Source organism: Pipistrellus kuhlii, unplaced genomic scaffold (assembly GCF_014108245.1).
Source record: "Pipistrellus kuhlii isolate mPipKuh1 unplaced genomic scaffold, mPipKuh1.p scaffold_m20_p_2, whole genome shotgun sequence".
Lineage (NCBI taxonomy): Eukaryota > Metazoa > Chordata > Mammalia > Chiroptera > Vespertilionidae > Pipistrellus > Pipistrellus kuhlii.
Window position 1 is genome coordinate 4192929 of NW_023425515.1, and position 20393 is coordinate 4213321.

General features: G+C 53.9%; 2 protein-coding genes across 3 annotated transcripts in view; both read left to right on the plus strand.

Annotated features, from left to right (window-relative positions):
- Nucleotides 1-17426, plus strand: part of LOC118724889 — a 45875-nt gene extending 28449 nt beyond the window's left edge. Inside the window, exons 4-7 of the mRNA XM_045585211.1 lie at nucleotides 13052-13297; nucleotides 13508-13771; nucleotides 14419-14543; nucleotides 17379-17426. Coding sequence (XP_045441167.1) covers nucleotides 13052-13297; nucleotides 13508-13771; nucleotides 14419-14543; nucleotides 17379-17426 — 683 coding nt within the window. The remainder of the gene's footprint in view (nucleotides 1-13051; nucleotides 13298-13507; nucleotides 13772-14418; nucleotides 14544-17378) is intronic.
- Nucleotides 8028-9693, plus strand: LOC118724888 (retinoic acid early transcript 1E-like). Of its 2 annotated transcripts, XM_045585279.1 has the most exons (4): nucleotides 8029-8215; nucleotides 8428-8691; nucleotides 9340-9359; nucleotides 9396-9693. In XM_045585279.1, the coding sequence occupies exons 1-4, from the start codon at nucleotides 8107-8109 to the stop codon at nucleotides 9459-9461; spliced, it is 459 nt and encodes a 152-aa protein (XP_045441235.1). In that variant the 5' UTR covers nucleotides 8029-8106; the 3' UTR covers nucleotides 9462-9693. The 2 variants fall into 2 exon arrangements, with proteins under 2 accessions (XP_045441234.1, XP_045441235.1); XM_045585278.1 differs by having other exon boundaries at nucleotides 8028-8215; nucleotides 9340-9693.
- Nucleotides 17427-20393: the final 2967 nt, after the last annotated feature.

The following is a 20393-nucleotide window of genomic DNA, read 5'->3' on the forward strand; positions in this document are numbered from 1 at the left end:
TGCCTTGGGGTCAGGCAGATGGGGTGGGTCCTGGCCAGCCCATCACCAGTGGGGAACACCAGACAAATGACTTAGCCCTGAATCCTGGATCTCCCCCCTAATGGTTGACTGTTGAGTCCCGTGCAAGATTCTGGGGGGGGGGGAGGCTGAATGGGGGCCACCAGGCTCCAATGTGGTTGGCACAGCACTGGCACACAGTAGGTGCGCAGTGAATGCTTTTCCTGTGACTGCTGCTTAAGGTGGAAACTAGGATCCAGAGGGGGCGTGGCTCTTTCTTGCTCCAAAACCAGGTGACTCCATTCAAGTCTCCTCTTGGGTGGGAGGAGAGGGTGACCTGGGATGGGAGAGGCAGCTTCAGAGACCTCTCCCTGCCCATTCCTGTGCCCAGGGAGGCGGTCTCTGCTTTCCAGAATCTTCCAGGTCTGCTGGCTACAGGCATCACCTGGGGGATTACTAAGAGCACAGGATGCCGGGACCGGTTTGGCTCAGTGGATAGAGCGTCGGCCTGCGGACTGAAAGGTCCGGGGTTCGATTCCAGTCAAGGGCATGTACCTTGGTTGCAGGCACATCCCCAGTGTGCAAGAGGCAGCTGATCGATGATTCTCTCTCATCGATGTTTCTAACTCTCTGTCCTTCTCATTTCCTTTCTGTGTAAAATCAATAAAATATATTTAAAAAAATAAATAAATAAGAGCACAGGTTCCTGGCCTCCAGCCCGCACACTTCCATCCGGGAGCTCGGGGACCTGGGAATCTGTATTTATAAGCACGCTGAGAGGGTCACAGGGCCAGCGGTTTTGGGGGATACTGGCCACCCTCATCTTTATGGTTTTTGTGGTGGGAACAGCCAGGTACCCTAGAATGGGTGGGGCCTGGCTCTGGTGGCCTAGGGCTGTCTGGGGTGCCCCTGAGGGGAGAGTGACTAGAGATGAGAGAGTTAGAAACATTGATGAGAGCCGAAACCAGTTTGGCTCAGTGGTAGAACGTTGGTCTGCGGACTGAAAGGTCCTGGGTTCGATTCCGGTCAAGGGCATGTGCCTTGGTTGCAGGCACATCCCCGGTAGGGAGTATGCAAGAGGCAGCTGGGCGATGTTTCTCTCTCATCGACGTTTCTAGCTCTCTATCTCTCTCCCTTCCTCTCTGTAAAAAAAAAATCAATAAAATATATTTTAAAAAAGAAAAGAAAGAAAGAAAAAGAAAAATCGATGAGAGAATCATTGATCAGCTGCCACCCCCAACTGGGGATGTGCCCGCAGCCAAGGTACATGCCCTTGACTGGAATCGAACTGAAATAGGATGAATTCAAATTCTAAGCAAGGTTACAGGCAGAACTTCCTTTTTTTTCTTTTTTTTTTTTCTTTTTCTTCATTAAAGAGCCAGCCCTATGTGCACTTAGTGGTTATCTCGATGCTGGCCTTGAAAAACTTGCTGTTCTATCCAATTAAAAAAAAAATGCACCTGGCATGGTATTGATATTGTGGGCATATCTTGTCTCTGGTCCACAAGGTCAGACAGCTAATTTTATCTTCATCATTCTTCAAACGGGCTAAAGCAAACTAGAAAGCAACATTTTTTCTAGGAAGAACAGCAGAAAATTCCAGTTTGTTGCAGAATGGGGGTTTTCCTTCTCAGAACCTTTGAAAAGAACTACCTGCCCCTAAAGCGGTGCAGTCGTGTAGGGTCCGCCTGCGTGTGGTGCTCTTGCGGCTGCCCTGCCAGCTCAATAAATTCTTGCCTGCTTTTTTTAAATAAATCATCAGCCTCCGGTGGTCTTATTTTGAACCCAGGGTTCGACCCCACAACAGAACCTGGGACCTTTCAGTCAGTAGACCGAAAACCAAACCGGTTTCGGCCCAGGACATCGTGCGCAGCCTCTGTGGCCAGCGAGGGCGCGCCTGTGCTCAGTGACCCAAAGCCGTTCACAGCGTGCCACCTCCGTGCCGCTGAGCACACCCGCTGGCCTGCCTGCCTGCCAGGGTGAACACAGAGCCAGTTCAGCCCCTCTTAACTACGTGCCAAAACTTTCGTTTTTGAGACTATTTTCTATTGTGTTGTCTCTCAGCCTTCTTAGACTGAGGTTACTCCATTTCAGCCTTTCTTGAATTGGTGACTCATTGGCCATGACTTCCGAAACTGTTAGTGCGCAAATACGCTGCCAGTCCCTCTACTGAATTTAGTTTTCGTGTGTTTTTTTGTAATTGGGGGAGGGGAGGTTTGTACTCCTTACTCCCTGCGCCTTGTCTCCTCCCGGAGTTTTCACCCTTTGGGGCTGCCTTGCTCATCTGCATGGCCCAGCACTGGGTGCGGGGCCCAGCAGTGGTAGACACTGCGCTCTGTCCGTGGACTTGAAAACATTTTCTTTCTTTTTTTACTTGTCTGAGATTTTATTTTAAAATAAATTTTTATTGTTCATATTATTACAAATGTTCCTTCCACCCCCCCCCACCATTGCTCTCCTCCACCAGGTTCCCACCCCACCCTCTGCCCTTTCCACACTCCCCATTTTCCTCATCCATAGGTGCACAGTTTATGTTCAGTCTCTTCCCACATCCCCTCTCCCCTTTTCCCCAAGAATCATCAGTTCACTCCCCTTCCATACCTCTGATTCTATTATATTCAACAGTTAATATTGTTCATCAGATTTTTTTAAAATTTCCTTGGTTTTTAGATTCACTTGTTGATAGTTACATATTTGTTGATCATAATTTTTATCTTTGTTTACTTTCTCTTCTGAAAGAACCCCCTTCAGCAATTCATATAATTCTGGTTTGGTGGTGATGAACTCCTTTAGCTTTTTTTTATTAGTGAAGCTCTTTATCTGACCTTCAATTCTGAGTGATAGCTTTGCTGGATAGATTATCTTTGGCTGTAGGTTCTTACTATTCATCACCTTGAATATTTCTTGCCATTCCTGTCTGGCCTGCATGGTTTCTGTTGAGAAATCAGCTGACAATCGTATAGGTGCTCCTTTATAGGTAACTACCAGCTTTGCTCTTACTGCTTTTAATATTCTCTCTTTGTCTTTTGCTCTTGGCATTTTAATTATGATGTGTCTTGGTGTGGTCCTCTTTGGATTCCCTTTGTTTGGAGTTCTGTGCGCTTCCTGGACTTGTAAGTCTAATTCTTTCCCCAGGTGGGGGAAGTTTTCTGTCACTATTTTTTTCAGTATGTTTTTGGTATTTTGCTCTCTCTCTTCTTCTGGGACCCCCATAATTCTGATGTTGGTTCGCTTGAAGTTGTCCCAGAGGTTTCTTACATTATCTTCAATTTTCTGGATTCTTTTGTCTTGTAGCTTTTGTGGAGGAGTGTCTTCTGGCTCTTTATGTTCCAAATCTTTGACTTGATTCTTGCAATCTTCCATTCTGTTTTTAGGACTCTGTATAATATTTTTTAGTTCAGACAATGTATTCTTTATTTCTTGTTGATCCCTTATCATTTCTTGTTGATTCCTTATTAATTCTAGTTGATCTCTTTTCATAACCTCATAGGTCTTATTGATCTTTTCTAGGAAATTCTTGAAAAACCTTATAAGCGTAGATTTGAACTCTATATCCAGGCGCTTTTTGTCCTCCATTTCTTTTGTTTGTGATCTATTTTGTCTCGGCATTTTCGCAGCTTCCCTGATGGGACGGGGGGGGGGGGGAGGGGGGGTTCAGGGTGGAGCCTACAGCCTTGGCTTCCGTCAGCCCCGCCCTATGTGGGTCCTGAGTCTCAGGGTCCTTCAGTACTCGCTGAAAGCGCCTCTGAGAGAAGGTGCCCTCGATTTTCGCCTGCTACCAAACAGTCTAGGCTCTCCCCCAATGACCCCGGAACTGGGGTTCAGTTCAGTAGGAAGTGGAGTTGGAGGTGGCGTTCAGAGCAGTCTGGAGCCCCAGTCTCCTTCCCGCCAGGGAAATCCCACGGCACAGCCGGCCGGCCCTTCTCTGCGCGCAGTGTGGGCGCCTCCGGGACCTCCTTTCGCCGTTTCCCCCGAGTCCCGCCTTACAGCCGGGCTCCCTATGGATGAGCCTGGGTCCCCGGGGTCTGGCCTAGAATTGGGGTTCAGAGCAGTCGGAACTGGGGCCCAGCACAGTCGGAGCTTTTATCTCCTTCCCGCTAGGGAACGCCAGCCAGGCACTCAGCCACCCTCCTCTCAGGCTCCGTCCTCTCCACGCGCACTGCGTGTCTCCATACCTTAGGCTTTTTTACAGCTCCTCCGCGCTTCCTTCTGGTTTTCTCCTTGCTTCTCGTTGTAGAATTTCCAGTTAGTCGACTTTCCTGTAGTTCTGGGTAATGTCCATTTTATATTTTAGTTGTATTTTATTGGAATTGTTGTGTGCAGCTGAGGCTAGGTGTTTACCTGGGCAGCCATCTTGGATTCTCTTGAAAACATTTTGATGGTGACTTCTGTCAGGATGCCTAGCTGGTGCAGCTCTTTCCCTCGCCCTTATCATTTGCTGCTTCTAATCTGTGTGGTCTGAGAATGTGAAAAACCAGTGTTAGAAGCGTGTGTAATCTGAGTCAATAAGCTCTGAACGGTGGCCGAGGGCCTGTCTTTATGGCAGTAAAAGTACAGGGACTTTGTGACAGACAGCTCTTTCACTGCACATCACACACCACACACACAACCACACCACACACCACGCACCACACACCACACCATAAACACCATACCACACACACACACCGCGCACCACACCACACATCACACACAACCACTCAAACACACCACCCACACACACACACACACAACCACTCAAACACACCACACACACACACACTACACCATGCACACTGCACATCACACACACACCACACCACGCACACCGCACACCACACACACACACACACATCGCACACCGCACCACATACCACACACACAACCACTCAAACACACCACACACACCACACACACAACCACTCCACAAATACCACACAGACAATTCACACCGCACACATCATACACCACATCACACACACCACACACATCACACACACTCACACACACACCGCACACCACACCACACATCACACACAACCACTCAAACACACCACCCACACACACACTACACCATGCACACCGCACATCACACACACACACACACCGCACACCGCACCACACACCACACACACAACCACTCAAACACACCACACACACACACACTACACCATGCACACCGCACATCACACACACACACACACCGCACACCGCACCACACACCACACACACAACCACTCAAACACACCACACACACACACACCACACCACGCACACCGCACACCACACACACACACACACCGCACACCGCACCACACACCACACACACAACCACTCAAACACACCACACACACCACACACACAACCACTCCACAAATACCACACAGACAATTCACACCGCACACATCATACACCACATCACACACACCACACACATCACACACACTCACACACACACCGCACACCACACCACACACCACACACACAACCACTCAAACACACCACACACACACACACTACACCATGCACACCGCACATCACACACACACCACACCACGCACACCGCACACCACACACACACACACACACCGCACACCGCACCACACACCACACACACAACCACTCCACAAACACCACACACACACCATACACACCGCACACACCACACACACACACAAACCACACACACCACACACACCGCACGCACACACACAACCACACCACACACACCACACACCTCACACAGCATACATACCATGCACACCACATACACCACACTCACCACACACACCACACACCGCATACCACAACACACACACAACCACTCAAACACACCACACACACACACACACACACCACACACACCACATACCACACCTCACACTGCACACACCACACATACAACCACACCACACATACCAACACACCACACACAATACACACCACACACCACACATACAACCACACCACACATACCACACACACCACACACAATACACAACACACACCACACATTCAACCACACCACACACACACACACCGCACACACCACACCACATACCGCCCGCACCGCGCACACCACACATTGGAAAACACAGATATTTACATTACAATCCATAACAGTAGCAAAATTACAGTTGGGAAGTAGCAATGAAAATAATGAGGAACTGCCAAAACCTCAGTGGTATGTGGGTAGAGTTTGGCTCAGTGGATAGAGCCTGCGGGCTGAAAAGTCCTGGGTTCGATTCCGGTGGAGGGCATGTGCCTTGGTTGCGGGCAAATCCCCAGTGGGGTGTGTGCAGGGGGCAGCTGATCGATTCTCTCTCATCGATGTTTCAAACTCTCTATTCCTCCCTCTTTCTCTCTGTAAAAAGTCAATAAAATATATTTTTAAAAAATGATGAAGAACTGTATTAAAGGGTCGGGCACTGGAAAGGTTGAGAACACTGAGTTGGGGGCGGGTGCTCCTGGAATCCCCGGCCCCAGGGCCCCATCCCCGCTGCGGCAGCCCAGGGCACCCCGGTTCCTGTGAGCTCCACACTCCTCTCCGGTCCCTCCCCGGCCCCTCTCGTACCCGTGAGCCCTCACCTCCGGGCTTGCTGCTGTTGGAGGCCCCAGGGCTGCGTGTGTCACACCACACCCAGTGCCATGCTTTCCGCACTGTGACATACAACATTGGATTCATTTCACATGTAGAACACATTGATTTAATATTTGTATTTATTATGAAAAGATCACCAGAGTAAGTCTAGTTGACATCTATCACCACCCGTAGTTACAGTGCATTTGTTGTGAGAAGTGTTAGATGTGCCTCCTGATACAATACAGTGTTCTCAGCCACAGTCCCCATGCTCTGCCTTCCCATGGCGTGTTTGGTTTATCCCTGGGAGCGTGTGCCCTTTAAGAGAGGGTGATAGGCAATGGGGAGAAGAAGACCTGGCTGGTATAAGGCCCAGAGGGCTGGGGGTGGGAGTGGGGTGAAATATTACAAGAATTACAGCCCCAGCAGTGGAGGGGCCTTAGCAGGGGGTGGCAGGCAGGCTGTGACACTGTTGAGGTGTTTTCACTGAATAGAATTCCCTGCCTGTCTGTGCTCCCTCACCCTGCACTCCCCACCACTCCCACCACCCACACCTTTCTGCTCTGAAGATAAGGAGACTGGAGTGAGACACTCAAGCTCAGTGAAGAACCTTCAAAAAAGTGCCTTATGTCCCAAACTCAAAGCAAGCTGACTCACCTAGGCCCAAAAATGGGCGGGCAGGGCCGGCTCTGGGCCGAATAAGGCAAGCAGAAGCAGACTTTCTTTTCCACCGCCCTGGAAGACTTAAAAACCCAGGTCTGTCCCAGGCAGGCGCACTCATGCTGTGAGAGGAGATGGATCTGTCTGGGGATGAAAGTATCACTTCCTTTTTCTGCTCTCCTTGCTGTGGGAACCCACGGCTCCCCGCTGTGAGTTGGGCAATGGAATCCGGGGCGAGGGAGCAGCGGGGGGGGGGGGGGGGGGGGGGGAGGCGGGGGGGGGACGGGGGGACGGACGGGGACGGGGCACTGAGGGATGGAATGGGCGGGACCCTGCCAGCCGGTGGGGCACAGACCACCACACCGCTCCGCGGTCTTCTCTGCGGGAGCCGTTCCGCTCGGGGCCTCTGCATGCCGGGCTGCCTCTTTCCCGGTGAGAGGAAGAGGACGGACCTGAGCCTGTGACTTGTCAGAAATGGTCTGGGTGAGAGACCAGGAGGAAGATGGGAGCGAGGAGGACCAGGGGGTTCTGATGAAGCCCCTCCTCCGTCCAGGCCCCCATGGCACATGTGTGTCCACCCGTCCTGTCGTCATCCCCTCCTCTCCCTAAAGCTTCTCCAAAGTGGGAGCGGAGCCCCTGCCATCTGGACGCAACAGGACAAGGGCCACCCAGCATAAGGGGGTCTCTTGCTGTCAGGGATGAGGGAGGGGCCCTTGGGTGTTTTTGTTCCAGCCCCTGCGTGTCTCCTCCCAGGTGCCGACTCTCTGCGCTATAACTTCAAAGTCAGGACTAATGGACAGCCGTGGTGTGACATTGAGGGCCGGGTCAATCGGAACACATTTCTTCATTTTACCTGTGGTGGCCAGTTGACACTCACCAGTGTTCCGGACATGAATGCCACACGGGCCTGGGGCGAGCAGAGAGACACTCTGCAGTCCGTGGTGGAAGAGCTCAGGGTGCCCCTGTTTGACATGAGAGCAGAGATTCCTGCAGCCGGCGGTGAGTTCACAGAACCCGGGACATAGGCAGAACAGAGGTGAGGGCTGAGGGCTCAGTTGTGTTTGGGTAAATGTGGGAAGTTGGTCCCCCCACGAGACTGGGAGCCTCAGAGGACAGAGCAGGACCAGGAGATAGAGGGGAGCCGGGGCTGGACACCAGTGGAGGCTCTGCCAGATCCAAGGCTGACCTCCTTCCCACGGTGCTGGGGACAGGTCCTCTCGCCCTGCAGGGCAGCATGGCGTGTGAGCGGGAGTCCAGTGGGCAAACCAGCGCATCCTGGCAGTTTGGATCGGACGGACAGCCATCTCTCCGCTTTGACTCAATGAATGGACACTGGACGGTGTTGCGCGGCGAAGGCAGTCGGTTAAAGACAGCATTGGCGGGTGACAGAGCTATGACCCACCTCCTGGTTATGACCTCAACTGGAGATTGTAAGCAGTGGCTTCAACAAGTGGTGTGTCCCCTGAGCACACAAGGTAATTCTGCAGAGGGAGGGGAGTTGTAGGTCCCTTGAAATGACATTCCCACTGTGTGTGATCTGTGGTGTGTGGTGTGTGTGGTATGTGGTGTGTGTGATTGAGAAAGCTGACCCACCCTCCATGGTGAGGGTTTTTGGGGAATAAGGACCACAGGTGTGTTCTGGGATCCCTGCTGTGGTTTCCCACCTCCTCAGTCTCTCCCTGCACATACCCTGGGCCACTCACTCACCGGGGTTTCTTGCTGACTGCAAACCTGCGGGCATGGTTCTGTTGCCAGACCTTTTCCTGTGTCCTGTTCCCTCTTCTCAACATCGGTTGTCTTCTTCAGCTCCCCTGGTCTAATTCTGGAATCCTTTAACACTCCTCAGTCAGTAGCTCCTGCGAGGATTCTCTACCACCTCCCCCCCTCCTCTCCTCCTTCCTGTCCCAGCAGGCGTGTCTACTGTCAGCCTTGCTTCACAGTTAGCTGTGTGAGCCCCAAGGGCCCGGGCCCACCTCCTCCCTCTGCTCCAACCCCAGGACCTGTCCCTGGGCGGCCACACGCAGAGGCAGACACTGCCCGGCAGGGTCCCCGGACAGCGGGGCTGAGGGCCTCTCCATGGAACTGGGTTCTGCACGGCTTTCACTCTCCTGCTTCCATTACAGCTGCATCAGCCACGGCCACAGCCACTGCCACAGCCACGGCCACAGTCCCGTGCAAGGCCACAGCCAACAGGCCTGTCTCCTGGATCCTCCCTGGGATGCTCACCTGTGCAATCATATTATAGTTCGGGCCTTAGGCTGGGCCTTTGCCTGACAGGAACCGAGGGCATAATTACAGGCGCCAAAACAGGTACTGATGGATGGCACACGCACACTCTGAGCAGCATTTCAAACCATATGAAGAAGTGGAAGTTTGGGTCTGTGAATGGTTTGCCTCCAAACAAGAAAAATTCTATTGGGATGATATCCACAAATTACCCAAAAGATGGGGGAAATGTGTAGATACAATGGGCAGTACTTTGAATAAAGCACTTAAAAAAAAATATATATATATATATATGTACATATATATATATTTTATTGATTTTTTACAAAGAGGAAGAGAGAGGGATAGAAAGCCAGAAACATCGAGGAGAGAGTAACATGGATCAGCTGCCTCTTCCACACCCCTTACTGGGGACGTGCCCGCAACTCAAGTACGTGCCCTTGACCGGAATTGAACCCCGGACCCTGGAGTACGCAGGCCAACGCTCTATCCATTGAGCCAAACTGGTTTTGGCGAATAAAGCACTTTTGATGTTTCCTTTGATATAATCGTGTATTGTTGTTGTTGTTGTTGTTTTAATGTCAAAATCGACCATTATTAACTCCTACACCGGATGAGAGCAGTGGAGCATCTGGTGTGTTGAGGTGAGGAGGATTAGGGAGTGAACTTGAGAAGCCCGGGCAGGTTGAAAGTAGTCATTCCCCTTGTTAATTTATAAAGATTCAAATATAGAAAAAAATCAGAATAAGTTGTATTTTTTAGAAAAAAGAAAGTTTGGCTTTGATATAAACCCTGTCCCGACTCAAGCGAGGCTGGCCAAGAACCAGTGTTCAGAACAAGAGCAGAAGGGGATTCTGGACACGTCTGACCTTCTCACGTGCAGTCACTGTTCGCCAGGACAGCCATGGCGAGTACTGTGCCAGACCGAGGGAATGGCGTGTAGCGCACCACACAGCCACTAGCCTGGACTCCCGCCTAAGGGCTCCCTCTGGACACCGACATGAGAGGGACCTCCGCTCCTGGTGGGCAATGGGATCGGGGCTCCGGCCTCCCAGGGCTGGAGCCTGGCTGCAGGGCGGGCAATGCCCAGAGCCCTGCCTGGCTGCCCCCGGACGGGGTGGCCGCCTGCGGTGCGACCTCCACCTGCTCCCTCTCCACCCTCGGACCTCACAGTGGCTGGGAGTCTGCGCCTGAAGATGCTGCTCAGGAAAGGGTACACTGTCTGTGTGTGACCTGCGTGTGATCCTGTTGGCTCACTGGGGAGGTCTCCCCTACTAAACCTGGCATCTTGGACTCAGAGGGCCAAGGGAAGCGGCCAGTGTGTGCTCATGTGCTTCAGCCACCCCAGGCCCCAGTGCAGCCTGCGGGCGGAGGGCCACCTGCTCTTGGGCACTGGCAGTCAGAGTGAGGGCGGACTCAGGAGGGGACAGCTGGGCATCACCACCAGCCGCCCCTCGGAGGCCACGTGTCCTCACTACGCATTGGACTTGGATCTTCACAGGAAACCGCCAGGAGCAGCAGCCCCTGCAGGAACCTGCGAGCGAGCCCGGGTGTGGCCCCCTCCCCCCCAGACCTACGCGGTGACCCCCAACAATGGCCTTGAGCAGAGTCAGAAGTAAGGGCCTCCAGCCCCTCCCAGAACTGCCCTTCCTTCCAGCGCCATCTGCAAGGCTTGGCCCGGCCAGCAGGGGGCCTCAGTGTTCTGCAGCCATGCCTGGTGGACTGGTTCCCTCACCACCTGGCCCTGCAGGTCGGATTGGTCTCCCAGCCCCATGCAGCCTGCAAGCCCGCCCTCCAAGGCCAGCAGGGCTGTGTCTGAAGAGGCACTGGCTTTGGGAACCTGTGCTTTGGAGCCACTATTTTTATAAATTAATTTCTGAAGTGTTAGATGTGCCTCCTGATACAATACAGTGTTCTCAGCCACAGTCCCCACGCTCTGCCTTCCCATGGCGTGTTTGGTTTATCCCTGGAATCGTGTGCCCTTTTAGAGAGGGTGATAGGCAATGGGGGGAAGAAGACCTGGCGTGGTATAAGGCCAGAGGGCTGGGGGGTGGGAGTGGGGTGAAATATTACAAGAATTACAGCCCCAGCAGTGGAGGGGCCTTAGCAGAGGGGTGGCAGGCAGGCAGGCTGTGACACTGTTGAGGTGTTTTCACTGAATAGAATTCCCTGCTTGTTTATAAGCCCTCACCCTGCACTCCCACCCTCTCCAGGCCCCGAACTGGGATGTTGGGTGGGTGGGGGGGTGGGGAGTAGCAGGCCAAATCTGCAGGCAGGGGATGCAAGAGCCTGGAATGAGGCACCAAGGCCGGCGGTGAGAGCAAAGGCCCTGGGCAGGAGTGAGTGTTCCAGGGCCGGTGTGAGGCGTCCGTCCAGGGCGGGAGTGAGGGATCCTTCCAGGGCGGGAGTGAGGTGACCAGGGCGGAAGTGAGGAAAGCAGGTAGGTGGCGGGTAAACGGCACAAGGCCTGGAATGTGCTTCCTCACTGGCATCCAGTTGTGCTGCCAGGCTGGCCGGGCCAATGAGGATGCATGGAGTGGCACCGGGGGCGGGCGCTGGGCAGCCCAGGCGGGAACTTTGGAGACTTTCTAACCTGCGTCCTGGAAGGGTGCACTGCTGCTGTGAGTGGAGATGGTGCGGTCTGGGTATGAAGGTGTCAGCGCCATCTTCTTGCTCTCCCTTCTGCTTCGGGGATCTGCTGCTCCACACTGTGAGTTGGGCAATGCAATCTGGGGCGAGGGACTGAAAGATGAAATAAAGAGGGGCCCGGAGACCGGGGTGCCAGGACACAGGCTTTATTGAAGAGAAGAGTACCACTGCCGGCTGGTTACAGAGAGAGAGAGAGAGAGAGAGAGAGAGAGAGAGAGAGAGAGAGAGAGCGCGCGCAGAAGAGAGCGAGGGCTGGGGTCCATTTACTTTTAAGGGGAGGATAGGAGAGGGGGCTTAGGGCACTCAGCACACGCTGATTGGTGGTTCCATGTAAGGCCTATGATGAGGGACCTAGGGACTTAGGAATCGGGGGCTCAGGGTATTTGGCAGGTGCTGATTGGTGGTTCAGTGCTCAGGGATGTCTGACCACAGGTGGGGTTTATGTCTGTCCATCAACTGGAGGAAGGGAGGCCCTATCAGGGACCAGCGTTGAGAGGGGGACCTGAGGGATGGAATGGGCGGGGAGCCCACACTGGGATTCCCTCTGGTGGGACACAGACCCCCCCATCGCTCCACCATCATCTCTGCGGGCGCCTTTCTGCTCTGGGCTTCCGCGTACCTGGCTGCCTCTTTCCAGTGAGAGGGACGGACCTGAGCCTGTGACTTGTCAGAAATGGTCCTGGGCGAAGGGACCAGGAGGAAGATGGGAGCCAGGAGGACCCGGGGGTTCTGATAAAGCCCCTCCTCCGCCCAGGCCCCATGGCAGGTGTGTGTCCCCCCATCCTGTCGTCGTCGTCCTCCCCTCCCCCCTTAAAGCTTCTCCAAAGTGGGAGCGGAGGCCCTGCCATCTGAACCGAACGGGACAAGGGCCGCCCAGCATCAGGGGGTCACTTGCTGTCAGGGATGAGGGAGTGGCCCTTGGGTGGCTTTTGTTCCAGCCCCTGCGTGTCTCCCTCACAGGTGCCGTCTCTCTGCGCTATAACTTCACAGTCAGGACTAATGGACAGCCGTGGTGTGACATTGAGGGCCGGGTCAATGGGAACACATTTCTTCATTTTACCTGTGGTGGCCAGTTCACACTCACCAGTGTTCCGGACATGAATGCCACACGGGCCTGGGGCGAGCAGAGAGACACTCTGCAGTCCGTGGTGGAAGAGCTCAGGATGCTCCTGCTTGACATGAGAGCAGAGATTCCTGCAGCCGGCGGTGAGTTCACCGAACCCGGGGCACAGGCAGAACAGAGGTGAGGGCTGAGGGCTCAGTTGCGTTTGGGTAAATGTGGGAAGTTGGTCCCCCCATGAGACTGGGAGCCTCAGAGGACAGAGCAGGACCAGGAGAAAGAGGGGAGCGGGGGGCTGGACACCAGTGGAGGCTCTGCCAGATCCAAGGCTGACCTTCCCACGGTGCTGGGGACAGGTCCTCTCGCCCTGCAGGGCAGCCTGGCGTGTGAGCGGGAATCCAGTGGGCGCACCAGCGCATCCTGGCAGTTTGGATCGGACGGACAGCCGTCTCTCCTCTTTGACTCAACAAATAAACACTGGACGGTGTTGTGCGGCCAAGGCAGGCGGTTAAAGACAGCATTGGCGGGTGACAGAGCTATGACCCACCTCCTGGTTATGACCTCAACTGGAGACTGTAGGCAGTGGCTTCAACAAGTGTTGTGTCCCCTGAGCACACCAGGTAATTCTGCAGAGGGAGGGGGGTTGTAGGTCCCTTGAAATGACATTCACACTGTGTGTGGTGTGTGTGATGTGTGGTGTGTGTGGTATGTAGTGTGTGTGATTGAGAAAGTGATCCATCCTCCACGGTGAGGGTTTTTGGAGAATAAGGACCACAGGTGTGTTCTGGGATCCCTGCTGTGGTTTCCCACCTCCTCAGTCTCTGCCTGCACATACCCTGGGCCACTCACTCACGTGGTTTCTTGCTGACTGCAAACCTGCGGGCATGGATCTGTTGCCAGACCTTTTCCGTGTCCTGTTCACTCTTCTCAGCATCGTTTGTCTTCTTCAGCTCCCCTGGTCTGTTTCTGGAATCCTTTAACACTCCTCAGTCAGTAGCTCCTGGGAGGATTCTCTACCACCTCCTCCCCTCCTCTCCTCCTTCCTGTCCCAGCAGGCGTGACTACTGTCAGCCTTGCTTCCCCGTTAGCTGTGTGAGCCCCAAGGGCCCGGGCCCACCTCCTCCCTCTGCTCCAACCCCAGGACCTGTCCCTGGGCGGCCACACGCAGAGGCAGACACTGTCCGGCAGGGTCCCCGGACAGCGGGGCTGAGGGCCTCTCCATGGAACTGGGTTCTGCACGGCTCTCACTCTCCTGCTTCCATTACAGCTGCATCAGCCACGGCCACAGCCACTGCCACAGCCACGGCCACAGTCCCGTGCAAGGCCACAGCCAACAGGCCCGTCTCCTTGATCGTCCCTGGAATGCTCACCTGTGCAATCATATTAGGTCTAGTAATAAGTAATGTCGTTTTCTAATACTTTTTAAAATAGAATTTATTTAAACAATACAACAAAATTTAATCAACAATATAGTTGCCGTTGTTTTCTACTACTTGTGCCCAACGCTCAGGAAGCATTTTAATCCCTCTGTTGTAAAATTCTTGGGATTTTGATGCAAAAAATTCGGTCAATGCATTTTTGAGGCATTCTTCATTATTAAATTTTTTTTCCAAGAAGAAAATTTTGCAAAGAATGAAACAAATGGTAATTGGAAGGCGCAATATCAGGAGAATATGCAGGTTGAGGGAGAACTTCCCATTCCAACTGGCGCAGTTTTTCAGCAGTGATTCTTGCAGTATGCGGTCGTGCGTTATCGTGGTGAAGAATTACGCCCTTCCGATTAATCAGCGCGGGTTCTTTTTCTCTTAAAGCTTGGGCTAACCTTTCCAATTGGGCACTATACACTGCACTTGTAATGGTTTGGTTAGATGGTAAAAGTTCATAATGAAGAATTCCTTTAAAATTCCACCAAATACACAACATCACTTTTTTCGCATGCAAGTCAGGTTTTGGCGTGGTCTGCGGAGCCTCATTTTTGTCCAACCATTGAGGCCGCCTTTTCAAATTAACATACAGCACCCATTCTTCATCTCCAGTAACAATTTGCTCTAAAAACGGCAAACGGTTTAGACGAGAGAGGAGCGAACTGCAAATTGTGACTCTTTGATTACGGTTGTTGTCGGTCAAGTCATGAGGAACCCATTTTCCAAACTTTTGGACTTTGCCAAGTGCACGCAATTGATTGGAAATTGTTTTTTGTGAACAATTTAAAGTTGTCGCAAGCTCTTGTTGGGTAATTTGAGAATTTTGCACCAAAAGAGCTTGAAGAGCTTCTTGATCAAAATTGGACACACGGCCTCAACCACTCTTGTCATCTAACGAAAAATTTCCCTCGCGAAATTTCTCAAACCAACGCTGGCATTTTCTGGCGCTAACTACATCTTGACCAAGAGCACTACAGATGTTTTTTGCAGCCTCACTTGCTTTTCTTCCTAATTGGAACTCGTAAAGCATGCAGTGCCAAATATGCTCTTCATCCGCCATCTTCTTAGCCCTAGTTTTGCAACAAAAACCAAACCAAACACAAAATTTTTCAAGCAAAACTTGTTAATTGCACTTCACACGTTCTGTAGATACCACGTGTTTGAAGGTTATGTCAATACAAGTCAACGCCAAGGAAGATTTTAAATGAATGTTTAAAAACGACATTAATTATTACTAGACCCGATAGTTCGGGCCTTAGGCTGGGCCTTTGCCTGACAGGAACCGAGGGCATAATTACAGGCGCCAAAACAGGTACTGATGGACGGCACACGCACGCTCTGAGCAGCATTTCAAACCATATGAAGAAGTGGAAGTTTGGGTCTGTGAATGGTTTGCCTCCAAACAAGAAAAATTCTATTGGGATGATATCCACAAATTACCCAAAAGATGGGGGAAATGTGTAGATACAATGGGCAGTACTTTGAATAAAGCACTTAAAAAAAAAAATATATATATATATATATATATATGTACATATATATATATTTTATTGATTTTTTACAAAGAGGAAGAGAGAGGGATAGAAAGCCAGAAACATCGAGGAGAGAGTAACATGGATCAGCTGCCTCTTCCACACCCCTTACTGGGGACGTGCCCGCAACTCAAGTACATGCCCTTGACCGGAATTGAACCCGGGACCCTGGAGTACGCAGGCCAACGCTCTATCCATTGAGCCAAACTGGTTTTGGCGAATAAAGCACTTTTGATGTTTCCTTTGATATAATCGTGTGTTGTTGTTGTTGTTGTTTTAATGACAAAATCGACCATTATTAACTCCTACACCGGATGAGAGCAGTGGAGCATCTGGTGTGTTGAGGTGAGGAGGATTAGGGAGTGAACTTGAGAAGCCCGGGCAGGTTGAAAGTAGTCATTCCCCTTGTTAATTTATAAAGATTCAAATATAGAAAAAAATCAGAATAAGTTGTATTTTTTAGAAAAAAGAAAGTTTGGCTTTGATATACACCTGTCCCGACTCAAGCGAGGCTGGCCAAGAACCAGTGTTCAGAACAAGAGCAGAAGGGGATTCTGGACACGTCTGACCTTCACATGTGCAGTCACTGTTCGCCAGGACAGCCATGGCGAGTACTGTGCCAGACCGAGGGAATGGCGTGTAGCGCACCACACAGCCACTAGCCTGGACTCCCGGCTAAGGGCTCCCTCTGGACACCGACATGAGAGGGACCTCCGCTCCTGGTGGGCAATGGGATCGGGTCTCCGGCCTCCCGGTGCTGGAGCCTGGCTGCAGGGCGGGCAATGCCCAGAGCCCTGCCTGGCTGCCCCCGGACGGGGTGGCCGCCTGCGGTACGACCTCCACCTGCTCCCTCTCCACCCTCGGAGCCCCCAGTGGCTGGGAGTCTGCGCCTGAAGATGCTGCTCAGGAAAGGGTACCCTGTCTGTGTGTGACCTGCGTGTGATCCTGTTGGCTCACTGGGGAGGTCTCCCCTACTAAACCTGGCATCTTGGACTCAGAGGGCCAAGGGAAGCGGCCAGTGTGTGCTCATGTGCTTCAGCCACCCCAGGCCCCAGTGCAGCCTGCGGGCGGAGGGTCACCTGTCCTCAGGGACTGGCAGTCAGAGTGAGGGTGGACTCAGGAGGGGACAGCTGGGCATCACCCCCAGCTGCCCCACGGAGGCCACGTGTCCTCACTACGCATTGGATTTGGATCTTCACAGGAAACCGCCAGGAGCAGCAGCCCCTGCAGGAACCTGCGAACGAGCCTGGGTGTGGCCCCCTCCCCACCAGACCTACGCGGTGACCCCCAACAGTGGCCTTGAGCAGAGTCAGAAGTAAGCGGCCTCCAGCCCCTCCCAGAACTGCCCTTACTTCCAGTGCCATGTGCAAGCCACGCCCCGGCCAGCAGGGGACAACAGTGTCTGCTGGCTTCCCTGTCTGGCCACACACCTCACCCTCTGTGGTCACTGCACCTGCCGGGCCCCTGGCTGAGCCACTCCTGCCCTGAGGCTGAGGGCCCAAGGCCTTGCTCCTCCCCACCTTAGGGTGAACACTGAGGCCTCCTGCTCCTGGTGTGGCCCTCACCTCTGGTCTCCCCATGCCCCCTAAAACCATGTGCTTTTTTCATAGGGGGGCCAGGGGGGGGGGGCGGGGTAGTGAACAGCCCTGATGTGTGTTGCTAGGGCTTCCCACTGTCTGGACCATGAAGGTGACCTCACTGACAGGCTCAATGTCTTTTCCTACTTGATGTGTGGGTGGCCAAGGTATGGACTTGTTGCCACCTGGTGGTGAGAGTTGAAATCACACGTGGTTATCTGGAATTCGTCACCCCTAGAGAGTGTCCAGTCCACCACCCTCATGAACTGGGGAGGACTGCAATCTGATCCTCAGGAGGCTTCATAAACCTGCCCGAGGTCACACAGCAAGTTGTCACAGACCAGGACTACCCTGGCCTCCTCAGTGCCTCCTGACTTCAGGTTAAGGGTGACACCGAATACTCACCATGGAGGGGGTGAGTCCTGCCTTGGGGTCAGGCAGATGGGGTGGGTCCTGGCCAGCCCACCACCAGTGGGTAACACCAGACAAGAGACTCAGCCCTGAATCCTGGATCTCACCCCTAACAGTCAAACCCCATGCCGGCTTCTATGAGGCAGGAGGGGGTTGAATGGGGGCTACCACACTCCAATGTGGTTGGCACAGCACTGGCACACAGTAGGTGCGCAGTGAATGCTTTTCCTGCTACTGCTGCTTAAGGTGGAAACTAGGATCCAGAGGGGGCGTGGCTCTTTCTTGCTCCAAAACCAGGTGACTCCATTCAAGTCTGATCTTGGGTGGGAGGAGAGGGTGACCTGGGATGGGAGAGGCAGCTTCAGAGACCTCTCCCTGCCCATTCCTGTGCCCAGGGACGCGGCCTCCGCTTCCCAGAGTCTCCCAGGTCTGCTGGCCACAGGCATCAGCTGGGGGATAACGAAGAACACAGGCTCCTAGCCTCCAGCCCGCACACTTCCATCCGGGAGCCCGGGGACCTGGGAATCTGTATTTATAAGCTCTCTGGGAGGGTCACAGGGCCAGCGGTTTTGGGGGATACTGGCCACCGTCATCTTTATGGTTTTTGTGGTGGGAACAGCCAGGTACCCATGGGTGGGTGGGGCCTGTCTCTGGTGGCCTAGGGCTGTCTGGGGTGCCCCTGAGGGGAGAGTGACTAGAGAGGACGAGGTGAGGGTGAGGGAGGGCCGGCCAGCGGAGACCCCGCAGCAGCAGGTGTGCGGGCCCTGACCCCGCCCAGGTGATGCGCTCCAGGTCTCCCCAGGTGGACAGGCTGAGCTGGAAGGAGGGGGACGTGGGGGTAGGAGGAGTCTGGGAAACTCCCACAGCGGTGAGGGCCCTTCTTTCGATGGGGCCAAGGCCAGAGGGATAGAAACACAGGGATGTGTGTGCATTGCTTTCCACTTAAAATGCCAGCGCACTGTGAGAAGGAATCACTTGGGAAATTTTTTCCGTGTGTCCTCCCTTCTAGGGGTCCAGTTTGTTCCAGAAAAAGGGAGGGCACCGCCCTGAGGGCTGTCCCCTGTGCTCCCAGGAGAGGACCCTTTCCAGGCCTGACCACAGGAGCAGAGCCCACCAGGCCAGTGTCTGCTGGCTTCCCCGTCTGGCCACCCACCTCACCCTCTGTGGTCACTGCACCTGCCGGGCCCCTGGCTGAGCCACCCCTACCCTGAGGCTGAGGGTCCCCAGGCCTTGCTCCTCCCCACCTTAGGGTGAACACTGAGGCCTCCTGCTCCTGCTCCTGGTGGGGCCCTCAGTTCTGGTCTCCCATGCCCCCGAAGACCACATGCTTTTTTCATGGGGGGGGGGGGCGGGTAGTGAACAGCCCAGTGTGTGTTGCTATGGCTTCCCACTGTCTGGACCATGAAGGTGACCTCAGACTGGCTCAATGGCTGCTGTCAACTTGATGTGTGGAAGCCAAGTCACAGTCTCTTCTGCCACCTGGTGCTGACAGTTGGAATCACACGTGGTTATCTGGGGCTGGTCACCCCCAAAGAGCGTCCAGTCCACCACCCTCATGAACTGGGGAGAACGGCAATCTGACCCTCAGGAGGGTTCATAAACCTGCCCGAGGTCACACAGCAAGTTGTCACAGACCAGGACTACCCTGGCCTCCTCAGTGGCTCCTGACTTCAGGTTAAGGGTGACACCGAATACTCACCATGGAGGGGGTGAGTCCTGCCTTGGGGTCAGGCAGATGGGGGTGGGTCCTGGCCAGGCCACCACCAGTGGGGAACATTACACAAGGGACTCAGCTTTAAAACCTGGACCTCACCCGGAGTCCTGTTGGGTGCGGCTGCAGCCATAACTCAGGAGCTGTCAGGACCCAGGGAGCACTCTGCCTTTACCCCAGCAGGAGGCAGTGTGCACGCCTCCTGGGCCTTGGACGTGGCAGCCCGGGTTCCAGGGCTCCTCCTGGGATGCTGGAGGACACGGCGGCCGCGCTGTGATGCAAGTCGGGCGACGCCTTGTCCAGCCGCCCGCTGCCCAGGGACCGGCCGCCTGGGCTCGGCCCCGAAGAGGTGCCCCTTGGCCTTGGCCACCACGTCTGCCCTCCTGAGACCACGTGGTGGTGGAGATCTTGGCCGCGTCACAGGCTTCCAGGCAGGGCTCCTCTTGGCTCTGGGCCTGGGCGTTGCTCTGGCCCTGGCTGGGACACAGATCTTTGAGGTGGGAGGCCCCAGCAGTGGAGACAGCTGGGGAGGAGAACTGAGCCAAGCCGCTGAAGGCCGCCTGCTCGCTGGGGGACTGGTCAGAGGT

What these genes read in the sequence shown, in the direction of transcription:
- LOC118724888 (XM_045585278.1), top strand. Translation starts at nt 8,107, where the DNA reads ATGAATGCCACACGGGCCTGGGGCGAGCAGAGAGACACTCTGCAGTCC. An exon ending in AGAGATTCCTGCAGCCGGCG is followed by an intron (nt 8,216 to 8,427) that starts GTGAGTTCACAG and finishes TGCTGGGGACAG; the next exon opens with GTCCTCTCGCCCTGCAGGGC. An exon ending in GTGTCCCCTGAGCACACAAG is followed by an intron (nt 8,692 to 9,339) that starts GTAATTCTGCAG and finishes CTTCCATTACAG; the next exon opens with CTGCATCAGCCACGGCCACA.